The 20,565-nt window shown below is 37.8% G+C and overlaps 1 protein-coding gene across 1 annotated transcript in view; it reads left to right on the top strand.

The window, feature by feature from the left end:
* Positions 1 to 20,565, top strand: part of Tfap2d (transcription factor AP-2 delta (activating enhancer binding protein 2 delta)) — a 56,877-nt gene that overhangs the window by 11,199 nt on the left and 25,113 nt on the right. Inside the window, exons 4-6 of the mRNA XM_005377665.2 lie at positions 3,243 to 3,408; positions 3,579 to 3,697; positions 18,604 to 18,745. Of these exons, the coding sequence (XP_005377722.1) occupies positions 3,243 to 3,408; positions 3,579 to 3,697; positions 18,604 to 18,745 (427 nt within the window). The remainder of the gene's footprint in view (positions 1 to 3,242; positions 3,409 to 3,578; positions 3,698 to 18,603; positions 18,746 to 20,565) is intronic.

Below are 20,565 nucleotides of genomic sequence, written 5' to 3'. Positions count from 1 at the left end.
CTATCCGGAACCGGGGTGCTGAATCTAAAATAGATGTGCACAGCCACAGTGAGACACGCTCCAGAAGGAGCTTCACCTGGTGACAGGAGGCAGCTTCTGACACAGCTAGGTGAGGTGTACTCCCAGGGCCTTTCCTCTTCAAGTTCACATCTTTGTCATTTAGAATCTGGGTCCCCATGGAGAAATCCTGCACCCTCAAAGCCTTCATTTCCAAGGCAAGACTCTGGATATGTTGACCAATTATCTTTTGTACCTCCCTAAAAAATCAACCACTGAGAAGAAAGCTATCATGTTCCCCAAAGTTGCTGTAAACTCTACAAGTTGCCAAATCCTTAGCCAGAGTGAGAGAGTTCCCCAAGGCTGCAGCAACGCCAAGTATCAAAGCAACAGAAATTCCCTTTAAAGATACTGTGACATAAAAAAATAAAAGACTCTACAGTTGATGGCTAATCCTGAATACAAAATAAATCCTTCAGGCAATTTGTGTGTGCATAAGGCACATTCTTAATATGCAGCCTGTGTAACTTACCTAATACATGCCTATTTGAGGATAAGCCATAAACCTAGCCTGGATGTAAGGCACAGGTAGTTAGCACAGGGCTAGAAGCAGATTCAACAGTTGGAACAGCTGGCTTTTAGCACCTGGTGCTCACTTCGCTGAAGGGAGGTACCTTTCCCATAGGGAAGAAAGTGATTTACCTCCTTTTGCAAAATTAATAACCATCTGCATCTCTCTATATAATGGATTTCAGACCTCCTGAAGATTTGTAAAGACAGGAAAGACCCAAAACTTTGTTCTTCCCTTTTCTTAGTAGCTAGAAAAGCCATATGTACACAACATACAGTGACTGTTTACAAAGTTTAAAATGTATTATAGTAAAAGAAACATTGCCCATAATCCCCCTCAAAATATTACCCCTCCCTTTGAAAACTTATCCCATCATCCTTGCCACGTTTTGAAGCAGTTCTGGCAGTCCTTTTCACAACTGTCTTTACAAGATATGATTTAAAAATACAGTCAATGCTACTACCAAGTGCTATCTGATGGACATGCAGGCTCAGAAACACATTGCAGTGTGCCTTCACCCACTTTATGCACTGGATCTGGCACCATGCAAGTTTGGTTCTTCTTCAAACTCAAAATGATCATGAAAGGTAAACATTTTTGAGACAATTTAGGGTGTGGAAGTAGCCATGACATTACCACCAAAGACATGCGGGAAAGACTTCCAGGACTGCTTCAGAAAATAGCAAGAACTGTGGAATAAGTGTGTTCAAAGCAAGGGGGCATAGTCTGAGAATGTAAAGTGCTGAAGCATGTGTTTCTAGCTCCTGAGGAAGGTGGTATACACAATTCTCTGTGTTGTTGACTAAAAGTCTTACTTGAAGAAAAACATTTTAGTTTGGCAATAATGACCTCTTTCTGTCTTCACACTGAGAACAGGAATCCAGGAACTGATATGGGGAACTTGGCCATGTGGACAGTACCAGGCGTCCAGCCCAAAACATCTGCGCTGACATTCTGATACCCATCTTCTTGTCTTGGGAGACATTTGGGGATATTAACAGCTCCATAATGCTTAGGAGAAACACTTTAGTCTCTAGCACTCCGAGTGGGGGAAGGAAGGATGACCACAAACCTGCTAGAAGGAATTCTAACAATTATAGGAGTGGATTTATATTAAAAGTTCCTCAAGGTTAGCGTATGCTCTTGTCGAAGTCAACTATCCCTTTGCGTTTTTAAACATCCTCCCAGTTTGTAAAGGTACCACGTGCAGGGAACACACCCGAATCTGACTGCCAGACACCGAGGTAGCAGTTCATCTGTACCGCTTAGTCCAAAATGATAAGAGCTATTGGGGGCCAAGTCCTGGTCCAGTATTTCTCAAATTTTAATGAGCATATGTACTACCTCAGGAACTTATTAAAATGCATACTGTGGCTCAGAAAGTCTGGGATTGGGTCTGAGATTGCACATTTCTAACAAGCTCCTTTCTAGGATGCCAGGGCTGCCCAGAGAGGAGCACCCTTTTAATACAAAAAATTTCAGAACACATTTTCCTGCCCATTTTTCTTCATTTCCCCCCCCCATTTTACCTCATAGAGCTGGACTGTTTTCTGAAGATGAGTCTTAAGCTTACTCATAACTAAAGAGAGCAAATGCATGCTTAGAAAAGCCAACTTTGAAGTGGAGTTGGCCACTGACCCTTGACAAGCTCTTTCTCAGGTGTCCCAGTGCCTGCAGGAGAAGAGACCGCAGGCACAAATTGGTGAACCGCCAGTCTAGCACGGTAGACACTGGCTCGGGATTTTTGCAGTGTGTGACCAGCTGGGCAGCAGGAACCTTCCTTTGTCCTTTGGATCCTCCAGTTCATTTTGTTCTGGGGTAGCTCCTTGAGATGAAGGAAGGTACTGCGTTTTTCCTAAACAGAGGCGAAGTTGAAAGACCAGGGACCTTGGACACAGAAAGCTTCTGTTCCAGGGTCTCCAGCATGGCAAAATTGCTTTGGTGATTTTGTTCTGAATAGTTATCTTTGCTTTGCACCCTAATTATAATAATTACAACACTCACAGTAATATTATTCACAGCTAATAATTAATAAGGATTGCTATTGTTGTGTTTTAGATATTACGTTGTTTGCTTGTGTGTGATTTGACTCAACATCACCTGTATGGGTTGGAAATTTCTGGCAGTGGGCAGACAACTGTTGGTAGTACATGAGCTCAGAGTGACTGTGCTGCCTTTAGTTGGTGGATGGATGAGAAAAAAGAGATAGTAAATCTCAAATATTTTGAAAAAGATAATAACTCATCTGAAAAGTTTCTGTCTATTGTGTGTGTATATATATATACACTCGCAAGCATCCATGTATAAATAACACTTACCTTTGTGGGCTTAGCTATTAGAGTTGGAGTTCAGGTTTTTAATTAAGTGAAGTCATTCTTGATGTGAGGACATCAAAATTTACACTGCTGAGCCACGCCATACTCCACAAGGTGTCAATTTTCTCTAATACTACAATTGTACCCTCACAACAATTTATTATGTGATACCGGAAAGCCAAAACCTTCCTTAGTATTTGAAGGACATCTTCAGAGCAACATTCTGAGGTGCTGTGGGTTGATATGTCAGTACTACTGTTGTCATGAGTTCTTAGATATCAAGCCATCCTTGATACCCACTTCCTCTGACACACTTGTTTTCCCTTTCACTAACATGTCATATACTTTTTCCTCCCCAGGTGGCACTTGTGTGGTCAACCCCACTGACTTGTTTTGCTCCGTTCCTGGCCGTTTGTCTCTCCTCAGTTCTACCTCCAAGTACAAGGTGACCATTGCTGAGGTAAAGAGGCGCCTCTCACCCCCCGAGTGCCTCAACGCCTCACTCCTGGGAGGCATCTTGAGAAGGTAAGACAAGCTGTTTCCTGACCCATGTGTCTCTCACTGTACCGATACCACACACTCAACCCTCCGTGTTTATGTCTTCCTTCCCACATGATATTCCTTATGTGCTGAAGTCTTCTCACAGTTTCCTTCAGAATGTGAACTTTCAAAACTTAGTCTTTGTTTCTGGACAGAGCAAAGTCAAAGAATGGCGGCCGCTGCCTGAGAGAAAAACTGGACAGGCTTGGCTTAAACTTGCCAGCAGGAAGACGGAAAGCAGCCAATGTCACCCTCCTCACATCCTTGGTCGAAGGTATGACCTTTTGGTTCTGCCAAGTCATGATAGCTGGCCGGCAACCCACACTCAGGCTTGTTAGATTATGGTGTTTTACTATTGAGACAGTTATTGAGTCTATTGAGACAGTTCACAATTACCTGTACATTTCCTAATTCATCTTGGCAGTAATGGTTAATCAGCGTAATATAAAACTGAGATAATAGGGAAACAGATAATAGAAGATCCAGGTTCTTTTTCAAGTATTTCCTACCTAACAGCAACAAAAGTATGACAATATAGTGTTATTTTCATCATTCTTTCAAAATTTAGAAACATCTGACAACTCATTCTGATTCAGTGCATCCACATGATAGACACGATACTCAGGATAAATAATTCTTTCTGAAAAGTTCACAGAAGTCTATCCAGGGTCCTGAGCCCGAAAGCACATTGTATGAATCCTCATAGACACTGTTAAGGTAGGCTGAAGGTCCACGGCTTTTGTAAGCTGAGTCAGAGAAAGGTTAAGTTTAGCCATTCTAATAACAGAAAGAGGGACAAATATATTCCCAGAAGTCATATTTTCCAATTTACATTCTCTTCTTTGTTTCTTCTGTTAGGACTAAAGTTTACACGTTCTCACCTTTAAGCAGAAGTATTATTGAACATGTTTTTTAACTTTGTAGGAGAATGTTTAAATGCCAAAGAACAGTTTTTCCATAATCCAGAATGCTTTTGTTTCAAACATGAACGACAGAGATCTTTTCTTATCAAACCTCACGTGAAAACACCTGTGACACTTTTCTTGACTCAGCTACTTATCCTTACGGCAGTACAGGGAGGGGTAAATGGGTAAAACATGAAAGCAAATGTCTTGATTTTTTTGATATCATCAACACATAGCATTTAACATATAGCATTAAGAAATAGTGTATTTTTCACATTAGTCTCTGCAAAATTGCCCTGGTGATTTTGCTATTAACTTTTGTCTTTGCTATGCCCGCTAATAGGTAATAAAGGCAATAGGATTACAACAGTAATGTTAGTGTCAAGAAACATTTATTAAGTGTTGTAGACTGAACAATTTTGAACCCAAAATTCAAAATCTGAATTGTTCCAAAACCTTTTGAACTACAACATGATACTCAAGAAATTTGGAAATTTAAGTCATCTGAATTTTTAGATTTTCATATTAGAGATGCTGAACTGGTATGCAAATATTCCAAATATGAAAAATATTCCAAACTATGAAAAATATAATATATGAAACACTGGGGTCCCAAACATCATAGATTAAAAACACAAACTCAACCTGTTCTATGCGCTAAAGATCTTTTGTTCTGTATGCCTCTGTTTGCTGATGCTGAGAGCTGACTCATATGAGAAGAATTTGAATTATCATCTACCCCTATGGGCTGGAGGTACCAAGGGAAGGGAAAAGAAAAAAACTAGAATAAAAATTTAAAAGACTAAGTAGTTGATTCTGGGTAGATTCCTGCACTTTTTAAATAAAAATCTTAAAATTATATTTTTTTTTAATAAGAGAAGGTCAAGAATCCTGTAGACAGTGACACTTTTCAAACATGCTGCCTAGAATTCGACTGAGAAGGTGAACTAGAAAGTGCTTGGACTCCACACCTATGCCAACTGAAATTCAATCTGTAATTACAGCCCAGGCGCCTAAATAATTTCCAAACTCCCCAGGTGATTCTAATGTATAGTGAGGTTTCAGCATCGCTGATGATCCCTGAGATCCTTTCTGCTAGCCTAGTGAGACTGACTATGAATTCTCATGAAACTTATAGCTGGTCTGAAAATTACAGAGCACCCCAAAACTCCTTCTCTTTACTGCCTAGGAAAGTACTGGCCAGGATAATCAGAAGAATCAGAAAGAGTATGTGCTCAGTAATTACTGACTTGTGTGGTAGTCAAGTTCATCAGGGTATCCTCCGCGGCAATCATTGATTTGTACCAACACAAAGAACACCAGATCAAATATATAAAATGGATAGATTGATCTCTGGGGCCTGTTAGCATACTTCTATCATAGAAGTGACTCATTTTGTTTCTCACACATAACCATTGCTCTTGGCTCATGAAACAAGATTTTATTTTTCCCAGGTGTATTTTATCTTGAGTGATTTTGAAATCTTCATGATGTAGAGAAATATTTTACAGTTGAATTCCAAGCATTTTGATGGAATTTCTGAAAAAAGATTTGGGATGAAGGGACATTTTGCAACCCTCAAATTCTCACATATGATCCACAGACACAATCTCGTGTAAACATTATTTTAAAGTAACATTAGAGCTGGGTTTTATAGGTAAATGGATGCAACTAGAGACCATACTCATAAGTGAAATAAATCGGATCCACATGTGTAAACATCATATTGTCTTCACATGTGTAAATGTCATATTGTCTTCAGGTTCTTATAGTGTAAGAACCTGAAAGAGTAAATAAAACCCAAAACATACAATAGATATTATGAAAGGGAAAGAAATTGCTCAAAGGAAGGAACAACTGGGATAAGGGAAAGGAAAAAAAGAAAGAAAGGAAGAAGAAAGGGGATAGATAGATAGATAGATAGATAGATAGATAGATAGATAGATAGTTGGGATAACTGTACTGCTGAAGTCTAATGGTTTATTGAAAGGAGCAGTTAATGCCTAATTTTTTTTCTTTTTAACCAATTTTGCATGCTTATATCTGGTAATCTGAACAACTAATTTGAAGACAACAATATGCAATATAAGAACCATTGTTGAATTCCTACCATCTTGTCTAGTGAAACTCCATATCATTTCTAATGGGTTTTTTGTTTTTATTTTTTATTCTTTTTAACGGTTTGATCATTCTTGCATTCTTACATCTGGTGATCTGAGCAACTCTGTTGAAGATAACAATATGTAATATAACAGCCACTGTTAATTCCTATCATTTTGTTCTGAAATCCTGTGTCATTTGTGTTGTTTTTGTTTCTTTGTTTTGGTCTATGTTGTTGGCATTTTGCTGTTGTTCTTTTTTATTATTGTCTTTAAAGTAAAAAGAAATAGAGCTGGGTGTACTCACACACACACTTGTAATCCCAGCTACTCAGGAGGCTGAGACAGAAGAATAACCAATAGAAGGCCAGCCTGAGCAACTTAGCAGGACCCTGTCTCAAAGTAAACTTTTCAAAGGCTAGGGGTTAGTTTAGTGCTCCCTGGGTTCAGCCCCCACAAAAGTTACATTGTTTTGTGCAACATTCTCTAATTTCCTAGTCCATGTTCTTGTGTTCTTTTTACATATCCATTGTAAATTCACTCAATATATTTCACATCTCACTGTGAAGCTAGGATTTATGACCCATAGGTTCAAAAACAGCAAGTTATTTTAGGAAATGAAAACTAGTATTTGACAAATAAGGCTACTCTGGATAAACTGATACAGGCTTCATTATAACCGTGGGCTGATAGTTTATTTTCCGCCAGTGAGAGCACACTCTGCACCAGGCTCCTGGCCTTTGGAGTCTATTGTCCCGCAGTGTTAACCCAGCCCTCATCTCCTGACCTCCTGAAATGCAAAAACAAATTATTCTGTTTTGCCTTTTTGGGACTTCGATCCTTTTTCAGCCAACATGGATCTGAAGTGTGTTTAGTTTATGTTTTTTTTCTGCTGTACAAAGTTCACCGCATTTGGTAAACAGATCCTTGAATCGATTGTGCCAGGCGTAATATTTTTTATCCTCAGACAAATACTTTTGCAAGAGCCAGTAAAATTTTACATATTTTTTTTGCTAGAAATTTAGAAACTAAATTTCTTGTTATCTAAAACAGTCTGTCATCTTTTTCATAGACATAGCGCCTTGTGAGAAAGAATGGTATTAATTTTTAAAATATTTTGGACAGCTCCCATTTATCTACATTAACCCACCACACATTTTCTACATTAACCCACCCACACATTTTAAATACTAGCAGCAAGTGATTTATATTCTCTGAAATACCTCTTAAAACTGTCACTTAAAACTCTTACAGAGTAGCCCAGCCTCAATAAAACTGGCAATTTCTCAAAAATGATGTCCCAATAGATTAAAAAATTTGAATTACCCCTCCACATTTGATACAGGGCATGAACAAAAGAAAGCAGACATAAAGTTGACTTTATTTTTCACAGGCCAAATTTAAAAATAAACCTTATAAAATTCAAACATATGTGACTTTACAACCCTAACAGGCTCTCAGTGTAAAGATGATCCAATGTTTGTAAAGATCCAATCAATGAAAAGTTAGGTGCTGTATGATGGGGATTCAAATTGGCAAATTAACATTTGTTTTGCAGAAACAACCTCTGTCACTTACATGCCCGTACAAAGTTTCATCATGAACTATTATACATAGCTTTCCACACTTGGCTCAGATTTTCAATTATTTTGTTTTTAATTATTTAAAAAAATTGCATTCTCTTTGAGTAGAGTCATTATTTTTAGGCATCATTTTCAGAATTCATAGGACAGGACTATTTAATGCAAATATGTAACGTGTCTTAATAATTCATGACATCTCTGTCACAAATATCCTGGTGCATGGTAACAAATGAAACGATGAACTTGAGACCAAGAAACGGCTTTTCCCTTACAAAATTGGTTTTTATAATGAGCATTTTAAGCAAGTATTTTGAGTGAGAATTTTCTGGGTCCATACAACATGGGCATATTTAACCTGGAATAAAATAGAAATTTTTGAATCCAGTCCTATAAATGTAATGCCAAATCTTATTCCCTTTTTACTCATCTGTCTTCATCTAAGGAGGCTTAAACGTAGAACCAGGAGAACTTCTCAAACCCATCTTTGTTGTGAGCCTGTTTTGCTTATTTCTCTTTGTTAGTCACAGAACTGACAACTTCTTTGCCTGTAGCTACTACATCAGCAAGATGTCCATTTCTCTGATGCAATGTATGGAGGCCTCTAGTTGCTTACTCCGATGCACTGGTCTTCCTGGGGAGACTTTGAGATAATTCCAGACTCTTCCAGGGTACAAGTAGTTTATCTCTAGCCAGCATTCAGATAACTTGGCCAATATTGTTATTCTAATTAATCCTAACACTCTTGCTGTACATGTACCTATGAAGTGCCAACTCCTCTCACCTTCTTGCCCCATGTTTTACTCCAGAGTAAAACACTTGCAGAGTTAGTGGCTGTTCAAACAATCATGAGGAGTCGGTGATCTTGAAGTCAGCACTCCTCCTCTGCCTCACCTCACCTACCACTTCCAGGGCGGCCCCAACACAATGCTTCTTGGACATTCTGTCTGCCAAAGTGGGATGCTTTGTTGAAACACATTTGCCACCTCTGTAAAATCTCAACACCAAAGGCTCTGAACACACCATTTATTGAGGCCCTTTAACGTGAATGCCTGGGGTTGCAATTTGTTGTGACACGAAGATAAGTTCTGTGTGTGTTCTATTTGTGAAGCAGTGTGGGACAGAGGAAGTATAAATATACATTGGTAAAAATGTATCACTTCCAAATATATCAGATGATCTCCATTCAGTGTGTTTTAGTTGACATAGTTTATTGCTGTTGCTTTCTCCTTTAGGTATAAAAGTCATGCACCTATATGACTTTTCAGACCCTGCCTTATGCTTCCTTTCTGTTAGAGTCTCATACGGGGCACAGCACCAGAACTGTCCATCCGTAGCTCTGCCGGGCTCTATACCCCAGAAGTCCTAGTCATTCAGCTCACAGACAGGAAGGCATGAGGCTGAGTAGTCATCACCTTACCCAGTGTGACCTGACGTGGCCCCCTTACTGCTGTTCATGCGCTGTGAAAACTCATTCCTTGGCTGGACAGAGTCTTCCCTGTAACAACTCTAGTATATACAGAAAGGACGAATATTTGATGGTCTAATAGTACCCATGTCTGCTATGACACCTGTCCTGTGTATCTTTTGTGGGATTAATTATATTACCACAAATTAAATAATCGACACCACAGAGGCATAGAGACCTCTAATAAAGATTAACCCCAGGAGTTAGAGCTTAGTGGTGGAGTGCTTGCTCTGTACGTGCAAGGTCTTAGGTTTAATCTTCAGCACTGCCCAATGAAGAGAGAGAGAAAGAGAGACAGAGACAGAGACAGAGAAAGAGATGAGAGAGAGAGAGAGAGAAAGAGAGAGAGAGGCTACAGTTTTGGGAGCAAACAAGGCTGAGTGGTCTAAAGCATTAGAACATAGCAGTTTAGAGTGTGGCTTCTGAAGTCAAGTAAACTTGCTAGAACTCACTTCAGCTGCTTGCAAAGGAAAAGACACAACCTCTTTGAGCAGTAGTGTCTTTATCTATAAAACAGTGTTAATAATAGTGCCTCCTCATAAAGTTTTTGTGAAAAACCAGAATGCTCACAGAGCACATGCTATGGTACTCCAGCACAGTGAATACTTAATAAGTTTTAGTTACCATTAATCACAAATAAGAAACTAAAACTCAGAGGGATTAATTGTTCTGCATAAGATTATGCAATTGGGTTCCACAAAGGTGAGAATCCACTTCTTCTTATTTGTAATCCTACAGTGCACTTTTTCCTTGGGTTCTGTGTGTGTGTGTGTGTGTGTGTGTGTGTGTGTGTGTGTGTGTCTCAGTTACTTCAGAATTTAAAGTGAATCTAAAGGATAGCAAAAGAGTATCAAGCCTTGAGCTTGGCTTTCACCTTGAATTAGGTCTCCTCCACTCCCAGGAATCCTAGGCACATTTCTCTGCTTTCTTGTATCCATTTGAATGAGGTTTTCAAATCTTGATCAGCCTCCTTCTGTCATTTCACTCCCCACAGTTAGAGTGACAGGAAATATTAGCATCTTTTACATTTTTTCTATAATAATCATCAAGTGTTCCTCATACTTTAAACATGCATATATACGGTATTATATTTAAAAATTACACTACACTTGCATTCCAGCAAACTACCCTAACAGGACAGAAGGAAGTCCTACTACTTGATGTTATGTCCCCTCTGTCTCTAATCACATGCCTGTATGAGTACATTTCCAGGAAACAAGAAATTTGGCAGTGAATACTTGCCTAGATGTGAGAGGTATTGAGCAACTATAGTTGAAGCTACCAGTCTATGGGCTTTCACTTTAGGAAGAAGTACTGGCCAACACATGAGACTTCTAAACATAAACACTAGAATCTTTTCTTCCATATATTAGTGATAGTATCTGTTCTTCTCTAGCCTTGTCCAGATATTACATGGGATCCAGACATTACAGGGATACAGGTTTTCAGCTTTCTTTAAAAGTTGCGTGAAAAGTGTATGATACCGGCCTCTGCTGTAAGAGCTCTACTTGGTTCTCGTTTTAGTCAGACAACCACCTAGAAGCTCAGTAGTTAGAGGATATTATTATTTCCTTTTGCATGCAGACAGCCTGGCATTGGAAATGTCGTTTGGAGCATAATATTGCATTTCAGACCTGCTGGTGGAATTGGGCTCAATAAATTTAATTGCAGCAAAACCTGTGATAGCAACACATTTTAAGGCTGCTTTTTTTCTAAATAGACTTTTTACAGACCAGAAGTATTGTCTCTTTCTGTAAATTTCTTATTCTAGGCACAGAATAGAACACACCCATGAGATCTTGCTTTGGCAATTGGCAAATAGCTAACAACTGTATATTGTTACCTAACGTCTGAGAATTTATGTTTCTCGAGACTCAGCAATAGGTCGGAATTAATCTGTGATTATACTATGCACTGTTCTGGGTAAATGGACACTGCCTTAGAAGAGGACATCTTTTTAAGTTATTTGCTTATTTGCTACTGTCATTCTCCTGGTCTGCACTGTATGATTTCTTTCAATTTTAATGAAGAAAGTTCTTGGCATAGAAAGGCAGGGGAAACGTTATGCTACACAATTGCCTTTGGGACTCTGCGTTTGGGGTGTCCTTAGGCTCGGCTTCTGCTCTTGGTGATCTTGGCTAAGAAAGGAAATGCATGCACACCTACCCATTTGTTTTGCCTCTGCCTCTGTGGTCCGACTCATCACTGACTCACACAAATACAAATTTGCAAGACAGCACTCATCTGGGCATTACTTTCCTCTTGACTTTATTTTCCTTTCTCTCTGATTTTCCCTTTTAATGTTTATGACTCAACGAATGTGCTTTTGAAACATTCAGTCTCTCACTTTTCCTATCACTTCATTTACTGAAATTCATAGATAACTTGACTCAATTGTGGACTGTAATTATCTCTACTGATATCTACTTTCTATTATATAACAACGGAAATCCTGGAGTTTTCCATTTAATCTGTAAAAATAATTGAATTTTGGATCAAACCTTTTTAAGAACATGACAGACAGTAATTTTACTGTTAGCATAAGTTTAAGTAGATAATACATAAAAATAACACCAAATTTAAAAGTTATAGGAGGGGATACAGTGAAATCCTTCCTTTTCACTTTATCCCCCCAGTCATTCAATTCCTCTTCCACAAGAAAATAAATGTTATTAGTCCCTCTGCTTCCTACCAAAGAAATATGTTTCTATGAACTGTTTTTTCTTGTTAAAAAGAAGTTATACCATTCTACTATGCGTTCATGCTTATTTTTTATACTACATGTTCACTCTTTTCCTAAGGATTACAATTCATTCACTCTTTTAAACACTCATGGTTTTACATGAAGTAACCGCACCATAGTATAATGAATCTTCTACTGAACTGTTGAGGTGTTTCTATGCTTTGGCGATTACACACAGTACTGTGATGAGGAACGTCATACTTTCTTCCTTACAACAGACACACAAGTACATGTCTCTGTTCCATAAGTTCTTAGAAATGGTCCTGTAGGGTCAAACTTTTTGCATCTGTAATTTTAATGGAATACTGATAGATTCTTCTCAAGTATAATTTTAAATTTATAATCTTATCTGCAGTGGGAGTTAGAAGTAAGTATGTGAGTATTGCAACCTGAACAAGGTGTTATCTTTCTAAAAAAATTTTTGCTAATTTGATGGGTTGGAAAAGAAAAACATACCTTTGTCATGAAGGAAGTTAAATATGTCCTTAGACATTGACAAGCTATCCTGTGTCCTCACTTATTTCATGTTTATGTGGTAATGTTTGCTGTTTTTCTTACTGATTTGTAAATACTCCTTCTATATTAGGAAAACTTGATGTTTATCTTTGACATGAGAGGCAAATTTCTTCACTCCTGGCTTCAATTTTTGTTTATTGTTATGGGTTTTTTATTTTTTGCTCATGTTTTTATCAGTTAGATTTTATGGTGATATAATCATATTCCTCATATATTTTATTCATATATCTTATTCCAGAGCTTTTAGTATCTGTTATGATAAAGCTATTTTAAAAGGCCTTTGTAATTACAAAATTATAAAAGAATTATCAAAGGTTATCATTTACTTGCTTTGTGGTTGTATATTTTTATGTTTAAACCTTTGATCCATCTGGAATTTGTTTGGTTTGGGTGTATAGTGAAGATCCAACTCCACTTTTTTTTCCCAGATGACCACATAGTTGCCCCACACCTTTTATTGATAATCCATCATTTCCCTACTAATTTGAAAAGCAAGCTCCATCTGAGGATAAATCCCCCTTACACAAGTAAAGTCACAGTTTTCCAATGCCTTTGTTTTCCTAATCATGCTATCTCTACTCCTACCATCACATTCATATTTTTTCTAGAACGTATACACATCAGCTAAATATACAGAACTCATTATGCAAGAGTTCAGCTAGACAAAGGCTCTCAGGCTTACTTTTGACCTAACAGTGACCACTTTTCCCTTGTATAAGTCACAGAAGCTTTATACATGGGGATGAGATACAGACTATGCCTACACAGTATTTTTTTTAACCTCAGAACAGCTGTTTCCACTATGGTTTGAGAGAATTACTTCAGGTGCATGCCTTAGCACCAGAGGTTAATGGTATACATTGGAGCCCAAGCTTTTATACATTAAGTCTACTCTGAGGTTATAGGAGTTGGAAAAGCTAAGAATTTTTGTCTTCAGGTTTTTAATACACATTTCCCAGCACATCTTTTTTGCCTAAGTTTTGTACTATATTTCTTGGATTGTGTGCCATTATAACACGTGAAAAATGCTACTGAATACGTATTGCAAATCAGGTGCCATACTACTTGCACCCGATTTACTAATTTGAGTGGGGAACAAAATTATTGCTTTGAAATAGTCCAATAAATTATTGGTGTTTGAACAAAATGCTTACTAAGTTAGGTAAGTGGTTAGATTTCAAGACCTCTACCTATGTCTTAAATTAAATGATATGTAGTGTTATAATGTGAAGTTCTTTCACAGTCGTTTAGAAAGCTTATAAGAGACATCAAAGCCCTGTCTTTCAGCTTTAGAGTGCATTGTAATTCCACCTTTTTGACATTGTAAGACTATTTAACCTGAGTTTTAGTATATTTTAATGGTACAGGGGATTGAACCCAGGGATTGCTGAGCTGCATTCTCAGCCTTTTTTCAAAACTATTATTTTGAGACAGGGTCTCAATCATTTGCCCAATCTGGTCCCAAATGATCCTCCTGCTCTCCTTAGTAACTGGAATCATATATGTGCACCACTACCCTTTACTAAAATATAAGGTCTTGTCCAGGTTTTGAATTATACTTGAGTTTTCTTCCCAGTGGGTGCTTCCTCAAATAATCCCATAGTTTCAATGTGCCCTTTCCCTATACATGAAAATAAAATTGATATCACAGATATATGACTGGAATTTAAAGCATGAACCACTGGTTTTTTATTGAATGACATGGGGTACTGAATTACTAAGTTAACACCCACGGATGTTACTTCTAAAATATACACTTCTGGAAATGACCTGAGTTAATTTAATTTCTCACATAAAGTTAATTTCACTGCTTTTTTAACAAGGGGTGGATGGCCAAGTGGCAAAATACTTTGAAATAAAGGAAAGCCTGAGGCTACCCTGAAAAAAAGAACTGGGTCATCCTGCCTCGTCTCTCACAGGAAGAGGTGACTGCAGCCGCTGTGGGGAATAGAAGGGGGCGTCTTTCCTGGGATGTCCTTTCCACCACAGGTTGCTGTACCTGCCGTTATTCACGGGGCCCCACAGCACCACCTCAACGATGGGGAGAAGCTGCTAGGTCTTTACTTTCAAAGCATTACTCAAATCCCCTAGAGATCCATTCATATACTTTCCTGATCCTAAAATTGGTGTTTTTCTTAAAATTACTCTTTAAGGCATCTGCTATTGAGAATTTAAATTTAGATATTTCCAGTGTGTCTGAGTATCATGTGCACTTTAATTCATGGATCTATTCATTCATTGCTGGGCCCTCACACAAAACGCTCTTTTGGCATGATACACACATTTTAACTACATATCAGAGTGTCTTCACTTGCCACTTCCTTTGATGTCGCACTGCTATACATCCTGTAACAATGTTACACTGCAAGCACTAGCAAGCAGTAAACAGAACTAAGGGAAGGAAGGATCTGGCTGTCAGTGTAAATGTAAATAGCAGCTGTTCCACTCAGACTGTTTTAAAACTACCACACGGTGAGAGCTTTGCATCAAATAGGATAAATCCTCAAGAATCAGGTTTTAGCACAAAATTCAGGAGGCATACTGCCATCCTCCTGTGTGCACTGATATATATGTAATAGTCACTGTTATAATGTTATTGAAATCTATTCTCTTGTGAACCATGCAATGTGGAGCTCCGTATAAAGATCACATTGCGATGCTGCTCCTGTGTTAGTTTCATGAGACTTTTGAGTCCTAAGATCCCCACGAGTTATTCCCTGGTTGTTCACGGATCAAGCTTCGACCTTTTTACCTGCAAATTTAAAATTGGTCAAATGGGCTCCCTTTAACATCTTTCTAGCAAAAGTGACCAACCTCTACGGCATTGCAACGTCCTTTAAAACAAATCTTTGTGTTATTTTTTTCTGCAAAATATGCATACATTCCCTTTCCTAGCTGGTTAGGTTGCCAAACTGCTGGCAATAAATACTTTCAAATATTGCTTGGATGTTACAACTTTACTCAAAACTGTGATCTTTCATTAAACTAGCAGTGTTCATGCTAGTTAATATAAATACCTCTTGTTATGTCATTTTATCTCTATCAAAAATAATAGAAAAGAAAAACAGTTACTACAGGAATGCAAAAGTCTCAACTAAAGACCTGATATTGCTCACTTGAAATGTATATGTAGAAGCACGTTAGACCACACAAAACCATCTACACTAACTGATTACTTTGTTGCACTATTTTATATTCAATTAGACTCTTGCAGAGGCTTGGAGCAGGATCCTTCACGTTATGAGAAGGAAAGAAAGGGTTATAGGATGAGAGAGCAGATAAAAAAATAATGGCAACATGACTATCTGTTGGTAACAAAAATTTAACATACGGTACCTGCTTAAATGCAAGAGCCTAATCGTGATGCAATAGTTAACATTTTTACACACTGGAAATTCAATTCAAGATGTTAACTAATACCTGCACATGTGTTACAGCAGTCCATCTCAAGGTCTAGGTGTTCTTTCCTGTTGACAAGGACAAAACCACAACTGCTGTTATTTCATCATTAGGCATAAATCATTCAAACAGGGCTGGAGGTGTATGACGGTGGTAGAGCATGTGTGCAGTGTGCATGAAATCTGAGGTTCCATTCTCATCATGGAAGAAAATATGCAAAACTCTCCATCGTTAGCATTCTTAGTCTTATTTCTTCTTTTGTCTTAATAAATATCAGGAAAAATATTTGAAGTTGAAAGTATTAGGGGAAAAGGACTATAAACCAATACTGAACCCCAATTGTTGATATGAATGCCGAAATTTTTCAGGAAATGCATAGCGAGATTTGCAGTTTCCTCTGAAATGCATAAAAAGTAATATAGATTAGTATGGATAGACAGAAATGGGAGTATGTGATAAAGCAAGATCAGTATAATATTAAGGATGAGCATGTGAATACTCAGTACTATAAAATTCTTTCCACATCCCTATATGTTTGAAATCTTTCAGAACAATATGTTAGGAAAATAATCCTTAGGAACTAATTTATACATTTTGCCCTTTAGAATTTTTTGTGGTAGAAAAGCAAAAGTAAGTTAAGAGGAAAATTAATCTCAGGATTGTGTTTTCTAAGCTTTATAATACCCTAAAAATCTTCCTGTTTTCTATAGCTATTAAGCTTTTTTGTAAATATCACATCACTAATCTGAAAGACTAACAATTCTTTTTTTCTAGAGGAAAATAATATCTCTATTAAGGATTTTTTTTGCTATCAACTGATCTGTTTATATACTTGCTTTGTACACCTTATCCATGTTTCCTCCTGCTGTTCAACACTATTAACTATTTTACTCACTCCTGGTATAATCAATTGGCTACTCTGCTATTCTGTGTGTATTAAATGAGACCAAATTCCATAACTTCTTAGCATGTTATTTGCCTAATCATCAAACAAACTTCTTATGATTTTGTCATCGGGCCTGATTACTTTCTCTTTCGTCATGGCAAATTTGATTAACTATGTGGCTGTTGGATCACCTGCCCATATGTACCAGTGAATTCTCCTTTGAACTTTTGAAAACTATTTTAACACACATTTGATACTGTATGACCATATCCCCCACACGCTGCTACTCTGATATAAATAAACATGCCCAGATTATTTTCTTTCTTTCTTTCTCTCTTTCTTTTTCTTTCTTTCTTTCTTTCTTTCTTTCTTTCTTTCTTTCTTTCTTTCTTTCTTTCTTTCTTTCTTTCTATCCATCTATCTATCTACCATCTATCATCTGTGTATCTCTCTATTATCTATCTATCTCTCGGTCATCTCTATCTATTATCTATCTATCTATCTATCTATCTATCTATCTATCTATCTATAGTATAAAGTGCACTCACATTCCATTATTATTTCCATCTTGTCATCCCCTTAGAGGCGGAGTAATCTTTGTGGCTCCATTGTTCTCACTGATACTCCTACCTAGCACTGTGCATTGGACAAAGCTGAGGCTTAGTATATATGCAATGAAAAAAATTTCCTGTTTCTTTTTTGCAATGCTGGAGGTCAAGCTCAGGGGTGCTCAACCACTGAGCTACATTGCCAGCATTTCCTACCTTTAAAAAAATTTGAGATAAGGTCTCACTCGTTTGTCCAGCCTGCGAATCTCCTGCTCAGGCTCCAGGGTTACTAGGATCATAGGCATGTACCATCCCACCTTGCTTAAGCTTTAAAAACACTTGCAGTTGATTTTTTTAGATTTATTTCCTCCATGCAATCTTATTTTCTTGATAAGACATTTTTACTTCATTTCTTAAAAATGTATTTGGATTTAAGAATTTGTGAAATAAGACGTTATTCATTGTTTTGTGAAATACAAGTGTTATTATTTCATTATACTTAAGCATTGTACATAGCACTATAATGTACTGAAGTCTTCAGAAGCCCTGATAATCCTAATTTTACAATCACGTAATACACTATAGCAAGGTAGTGTCATGAAATTGATTTAATTCATTTAATTTGCTTTCCAAAGTGCTCCATCTCCTCTATAAAGTTATTTAGACATTTTGCTAAGCATTATGATCAGTATCTTTGAAAGTCAACAAAATATCCCAGGTGCACAGAACTCAGTAGGTTACAGGCTGAGCAGCAATAGAATGATATGTCCATGGAGAATTTTCCTTTAGGAATAAATGTGCAGTACCTTGGAACTCAGTCTAGTCTCGTGACCCGAGAATCATGAGAAGAGTGATTTCTCAGCTTTTCCTCCTCTTTCTTCACTGACCCAAAAAGGCCTTTTCCTTGGATTCTTAGGATAAATCAGAAAAATGATCCCTCTGTCCACAAGCAGGAATGACCCTAGAGGAAAAGCTGCGATGTTATCATTATAAGGCTGACCTTGGAGAAATACTGACTTGTGCTCTCTGTCCATAGGGGAGGCACTGCACTTGGCTCGGGACTTTGGCTACACCTGTGAAACGGAGTTTCCAGCCAAAGCGGTAGGAGAGCACCTTGCTAGACAACATATGGAGCAGAAGGAGCAGACAGCGAGGAAAAAGATGATCCTAGCAACTAAGTAAGTACAGCAAAGCCTTGATGCACCCGCATCCTCAGGTTTTCCATTCTCTTTGAATGAGGGAAACAAGGTAGAATGCACCAGTTCTCTAAAAGAATGGGATATCATGCTCTCACAGCTAAATGCACTCAACTAGGATGGTCTGCATTCAAGGCAGAGTTCACAAATTGCACTTGATTCATGATGAGGCTATCCATGAAACCAATGAAAGTTCTCAGAGAATCTCTTCAGAATATAAAGAAATTCTAAGGAGAAGAAACATGTTTAGGAAATAGAAAGTTCAGGCAGATGTGCTTGTTGTACTGTGTAATCTAGTCGAAGGTCTAGAGCGGAAGTCTCAGAACACCATGAATCCTTGGGGAATGTGAAAATAGATCAAGCCACAGAGATGTAAGTAGCACGAGGAGCCTTCTGGCACTAGAGATCACCATCACTGTCCTCATTTTCTCTTGCAAATAATTTAGGCAAGTTATCCTTACACAGCCTTACCTCCCCCATGGTGATATTCTCTAGATGAATCATGTAAAACATTCTAAGAATTATAAAAAGCTCAAGTATAACACAAACAATATAGCGAGGGAAGTAACGTAGGCAACTGTCAGTCTGGTAAGAAAAGGGAAGATTGCGTGAGATGGCTTTTAGATCCTTCAGACTTGAAAACCCTTTAACAATTTATGGAAAACTGCCATATTATTGTGTGAAATCCCAACATAACCATAATACCACTTCGAGTCATATTTAAAGGTTTTCAGGAAAATTCCTCCCGGTGATAACTTCTTCTTGCCATCTCTTCTTTACTGAAAGAAGTTCTTGCTACAGATCGGCCACTAATAACCTTAAAACATTTTCAACCTCTGTTATATTCAGGCTTTAAAACTGATAGGTGGTTCCTGGTGGTCACATTATCATCTGTAAATTATTTAGGAAATTCATTAAGAGAAACTATCAGAAAATTCTTTAAAACTGTCTAATTGTATTAGAAAAATGTTTCCCTAGAAATTGATGCAAAAATAACTATCTGCCAACCTTATAACATGCAGAAATTTAAATTGGCTAAAACCTCATATAATCAACACTGAACAATAGTCTTTCACCAGCTCCAAAGGTAACAGACCTTTTTGCAGATTTAATGGTTTGTGCAGGACATCGTCCATCCAATAGGCTTGCCCAAGTAATTTGATTCACTTACTTTGTGCACTGTTCGTGTTTTCTAATTTGAGTTTTTGGGTTACACTTATGGGTTGCTCTTGTAAAAGTACTAAGAAATTATGGCAAAGGAGAAGGGAAAGGCAAAATGAAATAAAGAGAAAAGGAGCAGCAGAAGAGAATGAAGATGAAGGGACAGAGGAAGAGGATTATGTGAGCCATAAAAGTTGAAATTTGGCAGGAAACATTATACTGTGCCAGCACCTGAGAACTTAGCCTTTAGAAAGATCTAAAAATCTGGACCTCAGGAATAGTTTCACCTTCAGGGAATCTTTGCTTTTCTTCCTCGTGATCTTCTTTCAAGGAGTTTTGTGTCGCAGAAGATGGTCACCCATCATGTTTCAGTTTCTCCAGAGCGGGCCAGGGATAAAGCTCCTGAGCCTGGGATATAGCTCAAAGGCAAAAGCTCTTGCCTGGCAAGCTGAGGTCATGAGTTCCATTCCCAGTACCAAAAAAAAAGATGTTTCTCCAGAAGGAATTAAAAATACTTATAGAGAATTAAAAGTACTTATAGTTGGCTACTCTGAATCACTAATGTAATCTTGGGAGAAAGCTAAAGACTTTGCTACAGATCAAGGGAATTACTCAGTAGGAGAAGGTAGATAGTATCTCCA

Source organism: Chinchilla lanigera, unplaced genomic scaffold (assembly GCF_000276665.1).
Source record: "Chinchilla lanigera isolate Chin_1 unplaced genomic scaffold, ChiLan1.0 scaffold00010, whole genome shotgun sequence".
In the NCBI taxonomy this organism is placed as follows: domain Eukaryota; kingdom Metazoa; phylum Chordata; class Mammalia; order Rodentia; family Chinchillidae; genus Chinchilla; species Chinchilla lanigera.
The sequence above is the reverse complement of the archived record's forward strand: the minus strand, read 5'-3'. Positions and strand labels throughout refer to the sequence as shown.